Source organism: Ahaetulla prasina, chromosome 17 (assembly GCF_028640845.1).
Source record: "Ahaetulla prasina isolate Xishuangbanna chromosome 17, ASM2864084v1, whole genome shotgun sequence".
NCBI classification, from domain to species: Eukaryota; Metazoa; Chordata; class Lepidosauria; order Squamata; family Colubridae; genus Ahaetulla; species Ahaetulla prasina.
In genome coordinates this window covers 7058960-7077585 of record NC_080555.1, presented here as the reverse complement: position 1 = coordinate 7077585, position 18626 = coordinate 7058960, and the positions used below count along the sequence as shown (strand labels likewise).

Sequence of the window (18626 nt, the reverse complement as noted above, 5' to 3'; positions counted from 1 at the left end):
CATCTCTCTCTCTCTTTTCTCTTCCCATCTTTCTCTTTCTCCATCTCTTTCTTTTTCTCTGCTCCATCTCTTTTCTCTTTTCTCTTCTCCATCTCTTTTCTCTTCTCCATCTCTTTCACTTTTCTTTTCTCCATCTCTTTTTTCTTTTCCATCTCTCTCTCTCTTTTCTCTTCCCCATCTTTCTCTTTTCTCCATCGCTTCCTCTATTCTCTTCTCCATCTCTTCCTCTTTTCTGCATTTCTTTCTCTTTTCTCTTCTTCACCTCACCATCTCTTTCTCTTTTCTCTTTTCTCTTCTCTGTCTCTTTCTTTTTTCTCTTCTTCGTCCCTCCCTCTCTTGACCTTCTGCTTTATGTGAACAGAGTTCGGCCCGGGAGCAAGATTTGGCCTGTAGATTTTTTTGGGGGGGGGAAGCTCTCCGAAGATCTTTTCTGGCTCATCATGGCTTTTGGGGAACTCCTGGAACAAGTCGGTGGCATGGGACGTTTTCAGATTATTCACACTATACTGCTGACCATCCCGGTCTTGTTCATGGCCAGTCATAACCTTCTCCAGAACTTCACGGCTGCTATTCCAGGACACCGTTGCCAGGTGCGCCTCGCCCCCAACGGCAGCGAGTACCCCAATATCACTCACCTGCAAGGCGCTGGCCAGCTTCTCCGGGTCAGCATCCCTCTGGATAGCAAGCAAAGGTTGGAAAAATGCAGGCGCTTCACGGATGCCCAGTGGTATCTCCTCAACGCCAGCGTCACCCGGGTGAACGAGACGGAAACCGAGCCCTGCGCCGACGGATGGTTTTATGACCAAACTCAGTTTACGTCCACCATCATCAGCGAGGTGAGTGACAATCCGGGAGGGTCATGAACTACGAAAAACGTTATTGGGAGGAAAGGAAAATGGTGATAGGGAGAGATTCTCAGGAGCCAAAGGCATGTGTCACCTTGCGGGGAGGGCTGGGGGGTCTCTTAACGATTTGAAGTAACAGAGTCGGAAGGGACCTTGGAGGTCATCTAGTCCAACCCCCTGCTCGCCCAGGAGACCTGCAGTAGGGATTCGAACCGCCAACCTTTCTGATCGACAACTCAGTATCTTAGCCACTTACTGCTGTTCTTTCCTGACCCAGTCATGGTTTTGGCCAGAGCAAAGAATAGAATAGAATAGAATAGAAAATATGGAATGGAATGGAATGGAATGGAATGGAATAGAATGGAATAGAATAGAATAGAATAGAATAGAATAGAATAGAATAGAAAATATGGAATAAAATAGAGAATAGAATAGAATAGAATAGAATAGAATAGAGTAGAATAGAATAGAATAGAATAGAATAGAATAGAATAGAATAGAATAGAATAGAATAGAATAGAATAGAATAGAATAGAATAGAATAGAATAGAAAAGAAATCAGGAATGGAATGGAATAGTATAGAACAGAACAGATTAGAACAATAACAGAGTTGGAAGGGACCTTGGAGGTCTTCTAGTCCAACCCCCTGCTTAGGCAGGAAACCCCATACCTTTAACACCATCAAACAACCACATCTGCCTATCCCAATCCTTCGGGTAAGGACTCGAGAAGGCGGACAAAAAACGCCAAATCCCAGTCTAAACCATCTGGCTGGCCATGCGACCAATCCTAATATTAACGTAGCACCTCCTTAGCTAGGATTTGAATTCGACTAGAGGCGTCACCTTTCGAACCCGGGGCTACGCTGCTTGCCCTGTGTTGCATCCCCGACTTAAAAGACCCTTAAAATCTCGACAAAGGTTTCTGGGGTTGTTGGTTTTTTTTTGCAAAGTTGTGACCGCCGCCATCCAGCCTCGTCTTTTAGTAGCCGAGAGAAAGCAATAAAATAAAGCAAATAAAGGAGTTAGGCTGCAGAAACCACGGGAAATGTTTTTGGTTGATGTGTGGAAATGGAGGAGGGGGTCTTGTTCCACCACCACCCCCTGCATCCACCCCCCCCCCAGTCCTAATGCAACCCGAAGGCCCTGCTGGGCACACAAAAATCTGAGATCAGTGGGACGTATTTACCTGGCACCAGTTCTAAGAGAAGAGCTGGCCGATTTTTCTGTGGAGAGCAAAAATGCTTTTTTTCCCCCCCCAAGCCTGTCCGTCATTTCTCTTCCCGGAGGAGGTAAAAGGTTCCTTCTGCCCCCCAATTTATATTTCTCTTCTTGGTCCCGTCCCCCCCCAAGCTTGCAAAGCCGGGTAACCAGAATGCAAGTTTGATTTCTTGCTAAATAATGTGCAAGGTTTGCGTCGCAGCGTGTTTTGGCCCTCGTCCCACAAAAGATCAGTCTGTGAATTGCTTGCCTTGGGGGCAAAATCTTCCTTTTTTAAAAAAAAAAAAGATCACAAGAGAAGCAATCAAGTTTCTAGTCCTGGTGGTGGGGGGTGTTCCAGAATTCTGGCAGCTGAAATGTTTTGGGAACTCGCTAGGGGGCAATGCAAGCATTTGAAAAAGGAACAGTGGTGGGTTGTTGTTTTCTTTTCTTTTCTTTTTTTTTTCTTTTAATTTACATTTATATCCCGCCCTTCTCCGAAGACTCAGGGCGGCTTACAGTGTGTAAGGCAATAGTCTCATTCTATTTGTATATTTACAAAGTCAACTTATTGCCCCCCCCCAACAATCTGGGTCCTCATTTTACCTACCTTATAAAGGATGGAAGGCTGAGTCAACCTTGGGCCTGGTGGGATTCGAGCCTGCAGTAATTGCAGGCTGCTGTGTTTTAATAACAGGCTATCTTACAGCCTGAGCCACCACGGCCCTTTTTTAAACTCTAAAGCGACTGGCGAAATTGACGTCGTTGCCCAAGTCCGTTGTAACTTTGAATGGGTTGTTTTAGCAAACTGGTTGTAAGACAAGGACTAGTCTATGCCTCTAAGCTGCAAGCGTGCCTCTTATCTTCAGAGACCCCCCCCACACACACACTTCCTCTATCACATCCTCCAGGTCATGAATACTTCAGCCAGGTGTGATTCTCCCCCCAACCCTCTCTCTCTCACACACACACACACCTTTTAATTGTGAGCACCTTGCTGCTCTCTGAGCTTGGTGGGTTTTGTTTAAAGAGACATTTCACGACCCGACTAGGTAACATCATCAGTGCTAGAAGAGAATGGGGATTGTGGAGAGGAGGAGGAGGAGGAGGAGGGAGGAAAGAGGAAGGGAGGAGGAGGAGGAGGAAGGCGAAAGGGAGGAGGAGGAGGAGGAGGAGGAGGAGGAGGAGGAGGAGGAGGAGGAAGGCAAAGGGAGGAGGAGGAGGAGGAGGAGGAAGGCAAAGGGAGGAGGAGGAGGAGGAGAGGAGGAGGAGGAGGAGGAGGAAGGCGAAAGGAGGAGGAGGAGGAGGAGGAGGAGGAGGAGGAGGAGGAGGAGGAGGAGGAGGAGGAGGAGGAGGAGGAGGAGGAAGGCGAAAGGAGGAGGAGGAGGAGGAGGAGAAGGAGGAGGAGGAGGAGGGAGGAAGGCGAAAGGGAGGAGGAGGAGGAGGAGGAGGAGGAGGAGGAGGAGGAAGAGGAGGAGGAGAACTGTGGGGTCCTTGGTGCTTTCTGAGCTTGGTGGTTTTCTTGCAGACATTTCATGACCCAACTAGGTAACATCATCAGAGCTAGAAAGGAGGGGAGTTTGCAGAAGGGAGGAGGAGGAGGAAGAGGAAGAGGAGGAGGAGGACGACAACTGTGGGGTTCTTGGTGCTCTCTGAACTTGATGGGGTCTTTTATGGCAGACGTTTTATTACCACACTGGGTCACATCATCAGTGCTAGAAGGGAGTGGGTTTTGTTCTCCAGGAGCCCTGATGATGTTACCTATTTGGGTCACGAAACGTCTGCAAGAAAACCACCAAGCTCAGAGCGCACCAAAGACCCCCCCCCCAGTTCAACCCTGAGCCGCAAAGATACCTTTTCGATTGGCACAACTTTTCACGGAACTCATTGTCTCTTTCTGTGGCAGTGGGACCTGGTGTGCGACCGGCGTAAACTTCGGGAGATGGCGCAATCCATTTACATGGCGGGGGTGCTGATCGGCGCTCTGGTCCTAGGCGGGCTGGCTGACAGGTATGTTGGTCAGCAGGGGGCAGCACTGGGAGAAAGAGGTGAGTAGCGGGTGGGTCAGGGCACCACTCGGTGATCAAATCACCCTTTTTTTTAAAAAAAAAATCCCACCAGTAGGCTGAGAAGTGCAGTTTGGATGTTGGCCACAAGGGGGCACTAACTGCTTCTTACCTCTCGGGTCCGACTGACGCCTGCAATGAGATTCCTTTTCTTTGGAAGTCTGTAGCGATTGTCAATCATCCAAGGTGCTGGTGGTCCCAAAGGTGCCTTTTTTCCCAAGAGGCAACTGGACTTTCTGGGTTTTTTTCTTTTGAAGATGTTTCGCTTCTCATCCCAGAAGCTTCTTCAGCTTCAGGATGGTAGGGAACGGAAGCATCGATACTCCTTTTTTTTTTTTTAATTTGCATTTATATCCCGCCCTTCTCCGAAGACTCAGGGCGGCTTACACTATGTCAAGCAATAGTCTTCATCCGTTTGTATATTATATACAAAGTCAACTTATTGCCCCCCCAACAATCTGGGTCCTCATTTTATCTACCTTATAAAGGATGGAAGGCTGAGTCAACCTTGGGCCTGGTGGGACTTGAACCTGCAGTAATTGTAATTGCAGGCAGCTGTGTGTTAATAACAGGCTGCATTAGCCTGGTGAGCCACTTCCCAGCCCTTGTAGGCAGCTGGTCCTTTGCATCCTTTTTAGAGGGTCGCTGACGCCACTTGGAGGTTTATTTATGTCCTCTGAGTCACCCGATTGGTGCAAATGGTTCCTGTAGTCTACAATTTTTTTCCTCTGGAAATCCATTCTTACTCCCAAACCCTTCAAAGGGCGTCCAAATTGTATAGCTGAAAAGGAAATGGATCAAATCTTTCCAGATGTTTATTAATTATTGATTGACAGCCAGTGCCGGGTATAAGTGAGGAATCTTTTTGCGTGCTGGTTTGTGGTGTGCGGTTCTGCTCAAAACAGTTTCAAAATCAGCAACTGTCAATCAACTCGTATTGAGGTCCTAAGAAGGGTGGCGGGCAAACAATGATTTTAAAAGCTAAAAAACATTTAAATGCACAAAGTTAAAAAAGACTCTTTTTAGGGAGATAGAGGAAGGATAGATAAGAGAGAGAAGATATAGGTAGGTAGGTAGGTAGGTAGGTAGGTAGGTAGGTAGATGAGAGAGAGAAGATAGATGATAGATAGATAGATAGATAGATAGATAGGTAGATAGATAGATAGATAGATGATAAATAGTGAGAGAGAGAGAGATAGGTAGGTAGGTAGATAGAGATGATAAATAGAGATAGATAGATAGATAGATAGAAAGATAGATAGATAGATACAGACAGACGGACGGACGGACGGACGACAGAGAGAAAGAGAGGTTAGATGGATGGATGGATGGATGGATAGATAGATAATAGCTAGATATGATAAATAGTGAGATAGAGAGATAGAGATAGGTAGGCAGGTAGATAGAGATGATAAATAGAGATAGATGATAGATAGATAGATAGATAGATAGATAGATAGATAGATAGATAGATAGATAGATAGATAGATAGAGACAGACAGACAGACAGACAAACAGACGGATGGACGACAGACAGAAAGAGAGGTTAGATGGATGGATGGATGGATGGATGGATGGATGGATGGATGGATGGATGGATAGATAGATGATAGCTAGATATGATAAATAGTGAGATAGAGAGATAGAGATAGATAGATAGATAGACAGATGACAGAAAGAAAGAGAGATTAGACTGATGGATGGATGGATGGATGGATGGATAGATAATAACTAGATATGATAAATAGTGAGATATAGAGATAGGTAGGTAGGTAGATAGAGATGATAGATAGAGACAGATAGATAGACAGAGAGCTAGAGAGATTGGGTGGGTGGATGGATGGATAGATTATAAATAGATATAGTTAGATAGATGATGGAAGGATAGACAGACACATACAAACACAAATCTAAAAAAAATTGGGTGCAATCACATGATGACCCCCCCCCGATCATAACTTACAGCCATAAGTCAAGGACCCGATTACAGTCATAAGTCGAGTCATAATTACAGTTGTAAGTCAAGGACCATCTGTATTCTCGCAGAGAGCCATCTGTATCTTCCAGCACACACAGAAATAAACAAACATATACATACACAAACAAACCCCCATTTTCTTTCATGCCTCCCAGGCTTATTAGAGAGGAGGGCAGTGGATGATGGTCTCTTTTGTTCCTCCTGCAGATTTGGCCGCCGAGCGCTCACAATCTGGTCCTTTTTCCAAATGGCCGTGACGGGAACCTGCGCCGCTTTCTCGCCCAATTACGCCTCCTATTGTTTCTTCCGCTTCCTGACCGGCATGGCGCTTTCGGGATTCGGCCTCAGCATCGCCTGTTTGAGTAAGAGGCTCAACTTTCTAGAGGATCTCAAAGGGGGTTTCGTAACAAGGTCGAAACAAATCTAGCTCTTGGGTCTGGGTGGATCACCTGAGCTCCCTCGACAAGGATTTTCAAGTTAAAAACCAAGAATCCAAGTTAGAAATTCAAGTTAGGGCTGAACGATTTTTGATCTGATTGTGGTCTAGACTATACTGACCATCAATTGTGTTGTAAATGTTGTACCTTGATGAACGTATCTTTTATTTTATGTACACTGAGAGCATATGCACCAAGACAAATTCCTTGTGTGTCCAATCACACTTGGCCAATAAAAATTCTATTTTCTATTCTATTCTATTCTATTCTATTCTATTCTATTCTATTCTATTCTATTCTATTCTATTCTATTCTATTCTATTCCTCTTATGAAAACATATGGATGAACGGTTGCAGGAACTGGGCCTGACTAGTCTAGTGAAGAGAAGGACCAGGGGAGACAGGAGAGCATCTTCCAATATTGGAGGGGCTGCCACAGAGAGGAGGAAGGGGGTCAACCTATTTTCCAAAGCAACCGAAGGCCAGACAAGGAATAAGGGATGGAAAGTGATCAAGGAGAGATTCAACCTGGAAATAAGGAGAAATTTTCTGACAGAAAATTCCATTAACCAGTGGAACAGCTTGCCACCAGAAGTTGGGGTGCTCCATCATTGGAGGCTTTTTAAGAAGAGATTGGGCAGCCACTTATCTGAAATTAATCTACTGAAGCTAGTCTAGTGAAGAGAAGAACCAGGGGAGACATGATAACAGTGTTCCAATATTTGAGGGGCTGCCCCAGAGAGGAGGAAGGGGGTCAACCTATTCTCCAAAGCACCCGAAAGCCAGACAAAGAAGAATGGATGGAAAGTGACCAAGGAGAGATTCAACCTGGAAATGAGGAATTTTCTGACAGTGAGAACAATCAACCCATGGAACAAAAAGTTGCCTTCGGAAGTTGGGGGAGCTTCATCCCTGGAAGCTTTCAAGAAAAGACAAGACTGCCATCTGTCAGAAATGGTGTAAGGTCTCCTGTTTGGGCAGGTGGGGGAGTTGGACTAGATAACCTCCAAGGTCCCTATTCTATTCTATTCCCCCAACTATTCTATTCTATTCTATTCTGTTCTATTCTATTCTATTCTATTCTATTCTATTCTATTCTTCTCTTCCCTTCTTATTAATTCTGTTCTGTTCTCTCCTGTCCTATCCTTCCTAAGTTAACATTACTAATATTAAGATAGAACTGGGGCAGAGCGGTTTCTCCAACTGGATCCCTTCTTTTTTCCAGTCGTGGAATGGATTCCCACCCAGCACCGGACGATCACCATTGCCCTCACCGGCTTGGCTTATACCTTGGGCCAAATCCTTCTGGCCGGCTTAGCCTACTCCATCCGGGACTGGCGTTGGTTGCAGGTGGCCGTTTCGGCTCCTTATTTGATCTTCCTCCTTTATTCCTGGTATGTGTGGGCAGGGGTGGGCTTCAAAAATTGTAGTAAGGGGCTCTCTGCCCGGTGGCTGGATGGGCGGGGCCATGGTGGGCGGGGCCTAGTCGGCCTCCTGCACCACAGAGGGTGGGTAGGGTGTTTTTGCCCTCCCCGGGCTCCAGAGGCTTTTCTTGAGCCTCTGGGAGGGTGAAAACTGCCTCCCCAGGCTCTGGAGGCCCTCCGGAGGCCGGAAACAGGCCCGTTTCTGGCCTTCCTGAACTTTCAGCAGGCCCGTTTTTCGCCCTCCCCGAGCCTCCGTGGGCGCCCTGCACTTACCTTCATCCAAAATGGGCCACGTAGAGACTCCTGGGAGAAGCGGGGTGGGTGGGGCCAGCCAGGAGTGGGATTTGGGGGGGGGGTTCTTCGAACTGCACACAGAATCTTAACTAGAGGTTCTCCCGAACCCCCGCGAACCCCCAGCGGCCCACCCTTGCGTCTGGGGATGATGGGTAATGCGATCTCCCCCCCCCCCCGCACTTTTCTCAATGGGCTGAAGTTTCAGAAGAGAAGGGTGGTGGCTCTGCGTCGAAGAGTACAGGGAGTTTCTCGACGTACAGCAGCTCGTTTAGTGACCGTTCCAAGTGACAACAGCACTTGGACAAAGTGACCGTTTTTCGCACCGTGGCAGCGTCCCCCGTGGTCACATGATCGGAATTCAAATGCTTGGCAACTGGCATGGACTTATGACAGTTGCCGTGTCCCGGAGGTCATGTGATCCCCTTTTGTGACCAGTCAATGGGGAAGCCAGATTTGCTCAACAACCGTGCGACTAACTTAACAACTGCAGGGATGCCACTTAACCACGGTGGCAAGGAAAGCCGCTAAATGAGACGGTCATTTAATGACTCAGCATTTTAGGCTCAGCGGTGGTTGTACAAGTGGAGGATGACCTAGAGTTTGGCAGGTAGGCTTGGTAACCTGTGGAACTCGCGGCCACTTGGATTTCTATCTTGCAGGTGGTACGCTGAATCGGCTCGCTGGCTCATCCAGTCCGGCCAGGCCAGTAAGGCTGTTGGGGTTCTCCAGAGAGTGGCCAGGATCAACAAAAAGCAGGAAGCGGGTGCGAGAATCACCACAGAGGTATGGAGGAAACACGGGAGGTGGGGGGGAGAATGACCAAACCGTTGTAAAAAATTTGCCGAATCTTTGCCACCTTGGAGGTTGTCCAGATTAGGAAAGAATTAAAGGAGCTCGGAGTTGAAATCAGGGTTCCTTGGTGTTCTCTGACCTTGGTGGTTTTCTTGCAGAGGTTTCTTTACCACTAAGAAGTGCTTAAAAAGTGATGAGAGCAAGCCCCACTCCCTCCTTCTAGCACTGATGAGGTTACCTAGTTTGGTAATGAAATGCCCGAAAGAAAACCACCAAGCTCAAAGAGGATCGAGATTAGGAAAGAAGACTAAAACCATGCTTTTATTGAGGTAGGCTGCATTCACACAAATCTTGTAGGTCTAATTTTTTCTTCTTCTTCCCGACCTCTTATACCATATTGAGTTAGGGAGAAGCTGACCTGAGCTTCTTCCTAACACTATCCTGTTTTCCAGGGCTCAAGGTATATTTCTGCCCCTTTTCTTCTTGTAACTCCTTCTAAATGTTTCATAATTTAATAGCTGACCAGCTGCTGTAAGGCTGTAAATCGAGATTATACAATGAGAATGAGTCAGCAGGGTTATCACTTTAAGAGGCTGTCTATATAGGGGTGGCCATGTGAGGGCGACTCTCTCTCCTCATATTCTATCTCCATGTATTATCTCTCCGTGTTGAAGATTGATTGATTGACTGGCTTTGCTTAGCACGTGTATGTATATACATACATATATACATATTAGCTGATAAAGAAATAAAGGGAGACTAGTATAGATCTATTTAGCTCTCATCAGCCAGCCATACCCTTACTCGGATTCGAACTTGGGCTGCCTGCATATTAGGCAGTTGTATTAACCTCTGAGCCACAAGTTCTCCTCCCTTTATCAGCCAGGGGAGAAATTAAATGTTTTTCTGTCGAAGCACCTGATCTGCCCCAATATGGGAGGGAGCGTACTGCTTCCCTTTCGCCTTTCAGCTCCAATCCAGGAGCCCTCAGGCAGTGGCGTTCACGACAAACCATTTTATACCAAATATATATTTGCTGATAAAGAAATAGCCCGAAATAGATCTAGACTAGTCTCCCTTTATTTCTTTATCGGCAAATATATATTTGGTATAAAATGGTTTGTCGTGAAAGCGACTGCCTGAGGGCTCCTGGATTGGAGCTGAAAGGCGAAAGGGAAGCAATATGCTCCCTTCCATATTGGGGCAGACCAGGTGCTTCGACAGAAAAACACTTTATATATATATATGTGACTTGTAGATAAACCACTGTTTGAAAGACAAAACCGCTGTGTACTGTATTTTGCTCCTGGGCTGTCTCAAACTAGCAGTCGCACTGTGTGCACTCTGACACTTTTAAGAGCATGGCTCTCTACGCTACCATTTCTCAATCTTGGCCATTTTAAGAGCGGGGACTTCAATTCCCAGAATTATCATCATGTCATCATGGAGTTGTGGCCAGAGGTGGACGTCACATAATGTAACAATCGGTTCACCCAAAACCGAAAATGTGAGAGCGCACTTCGCTGGCTCGCACGATTTCCGTACATGCCTGCGGCATCTAAAACACGATTATATAGGACGGGATAGCGCCGGGGGTGGGAGGGAGGGCCCAAGACAACATGTCTGGTCCGGATGACCGAGCCAGATTGGATCCTGCGACATTATCCTGCGGATACTTATATTCTCCTTCATTCGCGATAAGTTTCCGCTCCTCTTATCATTTTTCTCACGCCCTTTTTCTGGTAGGTTCTGCTTTCCAGTATGGAGAAGGAATTGTCTTCCTGCAAATCCACCTACACCATTTCTGACTTGGTGCGCACGCCGACCATCCGTCGCATTTTCTTCTGCCTCTCCATGGTCTGGTAAGAGGGTCAACCGGAGGGACAGCAGCATCCTTAAAGAAACCAAATTGCCTGTTGGTCAATTTTCCAGGAGGAGAAAGTGGGAGGGGTATGCGCTACATTTGAAAAGCCCACAGTTGAAAGCAGGAATAAAACAACTTTTGGGGGCAGCTGCTTAAAGCTTTTTCAAGGACGAATTGTTTTGTTTAGCGAGTGTTCACATCATAGTGAACAATGAATTTAATCTTTTCTTTCTTCTTTCTTTCTTTTTCATTCCTTCTTTCTTCTCTCTTCCTCTTTCTTTCTTTTTTCTTTCTCTCTCTTTCTTTCCCTTCCTTCCTTCCTTCCCCCTCTTTCTTTCTTCTCTTTCTCTCTCTTCCTGTTTCTTTCTCTTCCTTCCTTCCTTCCTTCCTTCCTTTTTCTTTCTTTCTTGTCTTTCTTCTCTCTTTTTCTCTTTCTTTCTTTCTCACCCCTCTCTTTCTTTCTTTCTTCCTTCCTTCCTTTTCATTCTTTTACTGCCCATCTTTCTGGGGGGGCTCACCACTCAAAAACATATATTACTGCTAAAACCTTACAAGCATTTCAATCAATAAAAAGAGTTTTTAAAAAACCCATTCAAATTATTTTTTAAAAACGTTAAAACATCCATTATAATTAGCAACCTTAGCATTCATACTTATGACCACCACATTCGCTTAACGACCCCTGCAAAAAAAACCATCGTAAAATTGAGTTGGTCATGTGAACGACCCGTTCGACGACTGTTACAACTACAGGCTGCATGACGGCCATAACTCGAGGACTACCTGTTAGAAGAGTTCCAGCAGCTTTAGAACCAAGGTGTCCTTGAGGGAGATGGTGAGGGCTAGAAACATGGAATATAAATTGAATCCATAAATGTCCCTCTTTTGAGGTAGATATCTTCCAATTTGCTTTCTGTGGTTTGGTGAGGAAATCAATTCCTTGACTGATAATAGTGGAACTTGGTGCTGGTTTGTTCATACCACAAAATTTTCAGCAGTCGGGAAACAACAGTAAGAGAGTTGGAAGGGACCTTAGAGGTCATCTAGTCCAACCCCTTGCGGACGCAGACCTATACTAGGGATACGAACCGCTGAACTGCCTTTCTGATCGACAAGCTCAGCATCTTAGCCACTGGGCCACCCAGTCAGCCTAATACCACAACCAAGAGCAATTGTGTTTTGTGTATTTCAGGTTCTCTGTCAGCTTCTCCTACTACGGGCTGGTCATGGACCTCCAAAATTTTGGGGTCAGCATTTACCTCATCCAGGTGATCTTCGGCGCGGTGGATTTTCCCGCCAAATTGGTCGTCACGATCACCATGAGCTACATTGGACGGAGGGTCAGCCTCACCGCCTTCCTGCTGACCGCTGGCACCATCATCATCACCAACTTATTTGTGCCCTTGGGTGGGTATCGGCTGATCTGCCCATTGTGTGTGTTTGCTTTCCTTCCTATGTCAGACAGGGGTCTCCAACCTTGGCAACTTTAAGACTTGTGGACTTCCACTCCCAGAATCCTCCAGCCAGCTTGATTTAATATGGGTGGACTTCAACTCCCAGAATTCCCCAGCCAGCTTGATTTAATATGGGTGGACTTCAACTCCCAGAATCCCCCAGCCAGCATGCTTTAAGATGGGTGGACTTCAACTCCCAGATTCCTCCAGCCAGCATGCTTTAAGAGGGGTGGACTTCAACTCCCAGACTCCTCCAGCCAGCATGCTTTAAGGTGGGCGGATTTCAACTCCCAGAATTCCCCAGCCAGCATGCTTTAATATGTGTGGACTTCAACTCCCAGAATCCCCAGCCAGCATGCTTTAATATGGGTGGACTTCAACTCCCAGAATCCCCCAGCCAGCATGCTTTAAGATGGGTGGACTTCAACTCCCAGACTCCTCCAGCCAGCATGCTTTAAGGTGGGCGGATTTCAACTCCCAGAATTCCCCAGCCAGCATGCTTTAATATGTGTGGACTTCAACTCCCAGAATCCCCAGCCAGCATGCTTTAATATGTGTGGACTTCAACTCCCAGAATCCCCCAGCCAGCTTGATTTAATATGGGTGGACTTCAACTCCCAGAATCCTCCAGGCAGCTTGATTTAATATGGGTGGACTTCAACTCCCAGAATTCCCCAGCCAGCATGCTTTAATATGTGTGGACTTCAACTCCCAGAATCCCCAGCCAGCATGCTTTAATATGTGTGGACTTCAACTCCCAGAATCCCCCAGCCAGCTTGATTTAATATGGGTGGACTTCAACTCCCAGAATCCCCCAGCCAACTTGATTTAATATGGGTGGACTTCAACTCCCAGAATCCTCCAGGCAGCTTGATTTAATATGGGTGGACTTCAACTCCCAGAATCTCCAGCCAGCATGGTGTTGAAGTCCACCACTCCTCTTAAAGTTGCCAAGATAGAGAAAAATTGCTCCAAGGATTCCATTGATATTGATATTTAAACTCAGAACTGTGTAATGAAAAGGAACACCAAGATCATTTAGTCCAGCCTCTTCCATGTGCAAGAAAATCAATTAAAAGACCCCAGAGATGTGGAGTAAAAATGGGCATAGCTTTCTTAACAACCGTCTTGCTTAGCAACGTACATTTTGGGCTTGCTTGCGAACGGACGACCACAATGGAGCCCCGACTTTTACGTTGCTAAGTGAGACCTATGTTAAGTCAGCTTTGTCCCCTTTTATGACCTTTCTTGCATGGTTGTTAAGTGAATCCGGCTTCCTCATGGATTTGGCCTGTCAGACGGTCGCAAAAGGGGATCACTTGACCCCTCCCCTCACCCCGGGGACACTGCGACCGTCAGAAATACTAGCCAGTTGCTAAGCGTCTGAATTTTGATCACGTGACCCTGGGGAATGTCGCCATGGTTGTAAGTGTGAAAAATGGTAGGAGTGGGATTCAAATCCCGGCGCTACCGGTTCGCTATTGGGAGGTTCTGCGCATGCGCAGAGCACTTTGACGATGTCTGGGCAGGTGGGCGGAGCCTCCCGCTGCAGCCACTACTGGTTCGTCCGAACCGGGGTGAACCGGTAGCAACCTAACCCTGGTCCTAAGTCCATTTTTTCATTGTGGTTGTAACTTTGAAAGGTCACTAAACTGAACTGTTATAAGTTGAGGACTATCTGTAATTATATTAAGGTAAAGGTAAAGGTTCCCCCCCCGCATATATGTGCTAGTCGTTCCCGACTCTAGGGGGCGGTGCTCATCTCCGTTTCTAAGCCGAAGAGCCAGCACTGTCCAAAGACGTCTCTGTGGTCATGTGGCCGGCATGACTCAACGCCAAAGGCACATGGAACGCTCTTCCCTTCCCACCAAAGGTGGTCCCTATTTTCCTACTTGCATTTTTTACCAGCTTTCAAACTGCTAGGTTGACAAAAGCTGGGACAGGTCACGGGAGCTCACCCCGTTATGCGGTGCTAGGGATTCGAACCGCTGAACTGCCAATCGACAAGCTCAGCGTCTTAGCCACTAAGCTACCACGTCCCTACATTACAAGGTTTTTTTCTTTTCTTCCCGCAGAAATGCAGACGCTACGGACGTCGCTGGCGGTCATCGGCAAAGGCTGCCTCTCGGCGGCTTTCACCTGCGTCTTCCTCTTTACGACTGAACTCTATCCGACTCCTGTCAGGTGAGGAGAGCTGCCTTGAAGGCCCCCTCTGGTGACTTTTGGAACTGTAACTCTGGGGCAGAATTTCCGCCCCGCCCCCCTCGCCCCTCAGGTCCTAGGTTCAATCTCCCACCTCTCCAAGTACGGGTAATGCTCAACTTGCAATCATTGAGAGCTGTGGTGGCGCAGGGGCTAGAATGCAGTATTGCAGGCTAGCTCTGCCCACTGCCAGGAGTTCGATCCTGACTGGCTCAAGGTTGGCTCAGCCTTCTGTCCTTCTGAGGTCGGTAAAATGAGGACCCAGATTGTTGGAGGGGGGGCAAGAAGCTGACTCTGTAAATCTCTTAGAGAGGGCTGTAAGGCACTGTAAAGTGGTATATACTGTAAGTCTAACTGCTATTGTTATTGCCCTTCCTTCCTTCCTTCCTTCCTTCCTTCCCTCCCTCCCTGCCTCCCATGGTTAGAATGTCATATTTCAGGCTACCTCTGCCCACAGCCAGTGGTTCAATCCTGACCAGCTCAAGGTTGACTCAGCCTTCCTTCCTTCCTTCCTTCCTTCCTTCCTTCCTTCCTTCCTTCCTTCCCTTAACCACCATGGCAGAAAAGGCTGTAAAATCGGGCACGACTTGCTTAGCAACTGGCTTTGTTTAACAACGGAAATTCTGGTCCCAGTGACGGTCGTAAGTCCAGGACTAGCTCTGATTCAGCTCATCCGGGAGAAGGAAGGGGTTCTAGAGTTTCAGGACCCCGGAACCCCCCCACCCGCAATCTCACCAGTAGTGGGTTTAAAATCCCAGTGCTACTGGTTCGCTATCGGTAGCGCGCAGGTGCGCATACTCGCTTTGTGAGCGTTTCTGTGCATTTGCAGAGCATTTTTGATGACATCTAGGCAGGTGGGCTGAGCTTCCCACCGCCGCTGCTAACCAGTTCTCCCGAACCGGTGCGAACCGGTACAAACCGACCACTGAATCTCAGTGATCTTTGATTCCTCTTCCTTTCGTCTTTCTCAGACAGACCGGGCTGGGTTTCGGCAGCACGATGGCCCGCGTAGGAGGCATGGTCTCTCCACTGACCAGCTTGTTAGAGGATTATTACTCCTTTCTTCCCCCTGTTGTGTACGGGGCGCTCCCCATCTTGGCTGGAATTATCGCCTGTCTTCTGCCGGAGACTTTGAACGTCCCGTTGCCGGATACGATCGATGATGTTGAGAACAGGTGAGTGACAGGCTAGCGTTGAGATTATACGCTGGGCGATCTGGGCCCACAGCTGAGCTTTGCAAATTCTTTTTTTTATTTATATCAGGTTTTTTTAATTGCCTCTTGACTGCATAGATGGCCCATAAATCTAACGAACGAATAAATGAACGAATAAGTAAGAATAAATTAAAATAAATAAAAAATAACTTTTAAGTAAGAAGATAAAGACTAAGATAGGTTAAAATAAAGGAAGTTCTTGCCTGGGGAATTCTATGAACTGAGACCATCTATGCTGGCTGGGGAATTCTGGGAACTGAAGCCCATCCATGCTGGCTAGGGAATTGAGTCCATTCTGGCTGGGGAATTCTGGGAGTTGAAGTCCATCTATGCTGGCTGGGGAATTCTGGGAGTTGAAGTCCATCTATGCTAGCTGGGGAATTCTGGGAACTGAAGCCCATCCATGCTGGCTAGGGAATTGAGTCCATTCTGGCTGGAGAATCCTGGGAGTTGAAGTCCATCTATGCTGGCTGGGGAATTCTGGGAGTTGAAGTCCATCTATGCTAGCTGGGGAATTCTGGGAACTGAAGCCCATCCATGCTGGCTAGGGAATTGAGTCCATTCTGGCTGGAGAATCCTGGGAGTTGAAGTCCATCTATGCTGGCTGGGGAATTCTGGGAGTTGAAGTCCATCTATGCTAGCTGGGGAATTCTGGGAACTGAAGTCCATCCATGCTGGCTAAGGAATTGAGTCCATTCTGGGTGGGGAATTCTGGGAATGAAGTCCATCTATGCTGGCTGGGGAATTCTGGGAACTGAAGTCCATCTATGCTAGCTGGGGAATTCTGGGAACTGAAGTCCATCCATGCTGGCTAGGGAATTGAGTCCATTCTGGCTGGAGAATTCTGAAAGTTGAAGTCCATCCATGCTGGCTTGAGAATTCTGGGAATTACATCCACCCATGCTGGCTAGGGAATTCTGGGAATTGAAGTCCACCCATCTTAAATTAAATCGATGTTAATTGAATGACATGAATGATGGAGATGCTTTCCAGCTGACCTATGATTTATTCTTTTCCCTTTCCAGATCCAAAAAGACGAAAAAGAAGAGCAAGGAAGAGATTGGCCAAGAGAAAATCCTGCTTCAGAGGCAGGAAAAAGTTTTGTTCAAAGAGACTTGCTGACCATTTGATTCTGGAAATAAAAAGTTCTTAGAGATCATTTTTGAATGTGCGATTTAAAAGGGTGGAAGATATGATGTTTCTGGACATGTATTTTCAATTTTTTTTTAAGGAACCTAGTTTTCGTTCTTTTTTTCTCTTTTTCTTGTATTTTACAGGGATGGGTGATCTCTGAGGTAAGCCAGCCTCTCTGGGGGTGGAGGGGGGGAGAGGAACGGGATTCATTGCTGTGATAATAAATATGGAAAGTCCTCTGAACACGCGCAAAGTTTATTTCCATAAACAAACTCTTGGATTGTCAGGGATTCTTTTTTTTTAGACAGGGGCTCCAAACCACAACATTTATTTTCTGCCAATCTGTAATTCTTACCATTTTTTCTTCTTCTTTTTACCCCCCCAAACTGGGGTTTTCTCAAATCACGTTTTTCCTGATCTTGTTGCCCGCTTGCAATAAAGTGGGGTGGGTTTTATTTTGTTTTTTTGTGCAATTTTGAGGTTTGCACTTGAGAGTAAATTCTGATCATTTCATGGAAGTATTTTTTGGGGTAGTTTGGCGAATTGTCTTCTTGGATTTCTTTATTTTTTTAAAAATAATTCCCAGGGGGGTCCTTCGTGTTCACCCATCCATAAATACAGTGGCTCAGTGGCTAAGATGCTGAGCTTGTCGATCGAAAGGTTGACAGTTCAGCAGTTCGAATCCCTAGTGCCGCATAATGGGGATGAGCTCCCGTGACTTGTCCCAGCTTCTACCAACCTAGCAGTTTGAAAGCACATAAAAAATGCAAGTAGAAAAAATAGGGACCACCTTTGGTGGGAAGGGAACAGCGTTCCGTGCACCTTTGGCATTTAAGTCATGCCGGCCACGTGACCACGGAGTCGTCTTCAGACAGCGCTGGCTCTTCGGCTTTGAAACGGAGATGAGCACTGCCCCCTAGAGTCAGGAACGGCTAGCACATATATGCAAGGGGAACCTTTACCTTTACCCCTGCTTAGCTTTTGCAAAACACAAACGCTTTCAGACAGCAAATGGTCGTTAATTGTTCAGCGCCAGTTATGGGCCGTATCTGGCAATGCCAACCCTGAAATAAACCTACATCGTTGAATAGTTTGCAATCAGGGTTTTTAGACTGCGAAGGGGAGGGTGTGTGTGTATGTCTGTGTCTCCATCTTTTCAAGATGGCATCGGCCATTTGTCCTTGCAGAAATTTTTTTTCTTTGTCTCTTTCGACAAGGACGAAAGTTAATAAGTTGTCGTTTTCATCTGGCTTGGCAAAACGAGGGGAATAAAGTCCATTGTTGAAATCACGCTGGTGTGGTTGCGATTGTGTTTGTGTGTCAGGGGGAAGCATGTGGTCTAATAAAGCCATCAATTCCAATTAGAAGGTGATTTGGAGTGTAGGAAGTTAATACCCTCTCCTAGGAAAAGGAGGTATTTTAGGAAGTATTAAAAAAAGCAGAATATTTCCCCTAAAAGGTAGGCAGAAACTCAGCCCCCCCACACCTGCATCGATGGGCCATTAAGGCTGGGCCAGTCTAGTCTACATAACGAAGTTCTACCTCCTTCAGGCAGAGCCATAGTAGGAATTGACCGGGATGCCTTATGCACGGTCACTCACGCTCTCGTCACTTCTCGTTTGGATTATTGCAATGCTCTCTACATGGGGCTGCCCTTGAAGTCCACCCGGAGGCTGCAGCTAGTCCAGAACGCAGCTGCGCGGGTTATAGTGGGAGCAACTC

The 18626-nt window shown here is 46.7% G+C and overlaps 1 protein-coding gene across 1 annotated transcript; it reads left to right on the top strand.

Annotated features, from left to right (window-relative positions):
- Window positions 1-316: 316 nt before the first annotated feature.
- On the top strand, window positions 317-17043 carry LOC131186471 (solute carrier family 22 member 6-A-like). The gene is made up of 10 exons (XM_058160079.1): window positions 317-836; window positions 3952-4055; window positions 6297-6451; window positions 7752-7920; window positions 8904-9027; window positions 10783-10898; window positions 12093-12307; window positions 14430-14538; window positions 15528-15731; window positions 16796-17043. Exons 1-10 carry the CDS (start codon window positions 441-443, stop codon window positions 16890-16892), a joined length of 1689 nt encoding a protein of 562 aa, XP_058016062.1. The 5' UTR covers window positions 317-440; the 3' UTR covers window positions 16893-17043.
- The last annotated feature ends 1583 nt before the right edge of the window (window positions 17044-18626 follow it).

Bases quoted from the DNA above. Each gene is read 5' to 3' on its own strand.
- LOC131186471 (XM_058160079.1), top strand. From the start codon at position 441: ATGGCTTTTGGGGAACTCCTGGAACAAGTCGGTGGCATGGGACGTTTT. The intron at 6,452-7,751 runs GTAAGAGGCTCA...TCTTTTTTCCAG, and splicing joins CCTCAGCATCGCCTGTTTGA to TCGTGGAATGGATTCCCACC. The intron at 10,899-12,092 runs GTAAGAGGGTCA...TGTGTATTTCAG, and splicing joins TTCTGCCTCTCCATGGTCTG to GTTCTCTGTCAGCTTCTCCT.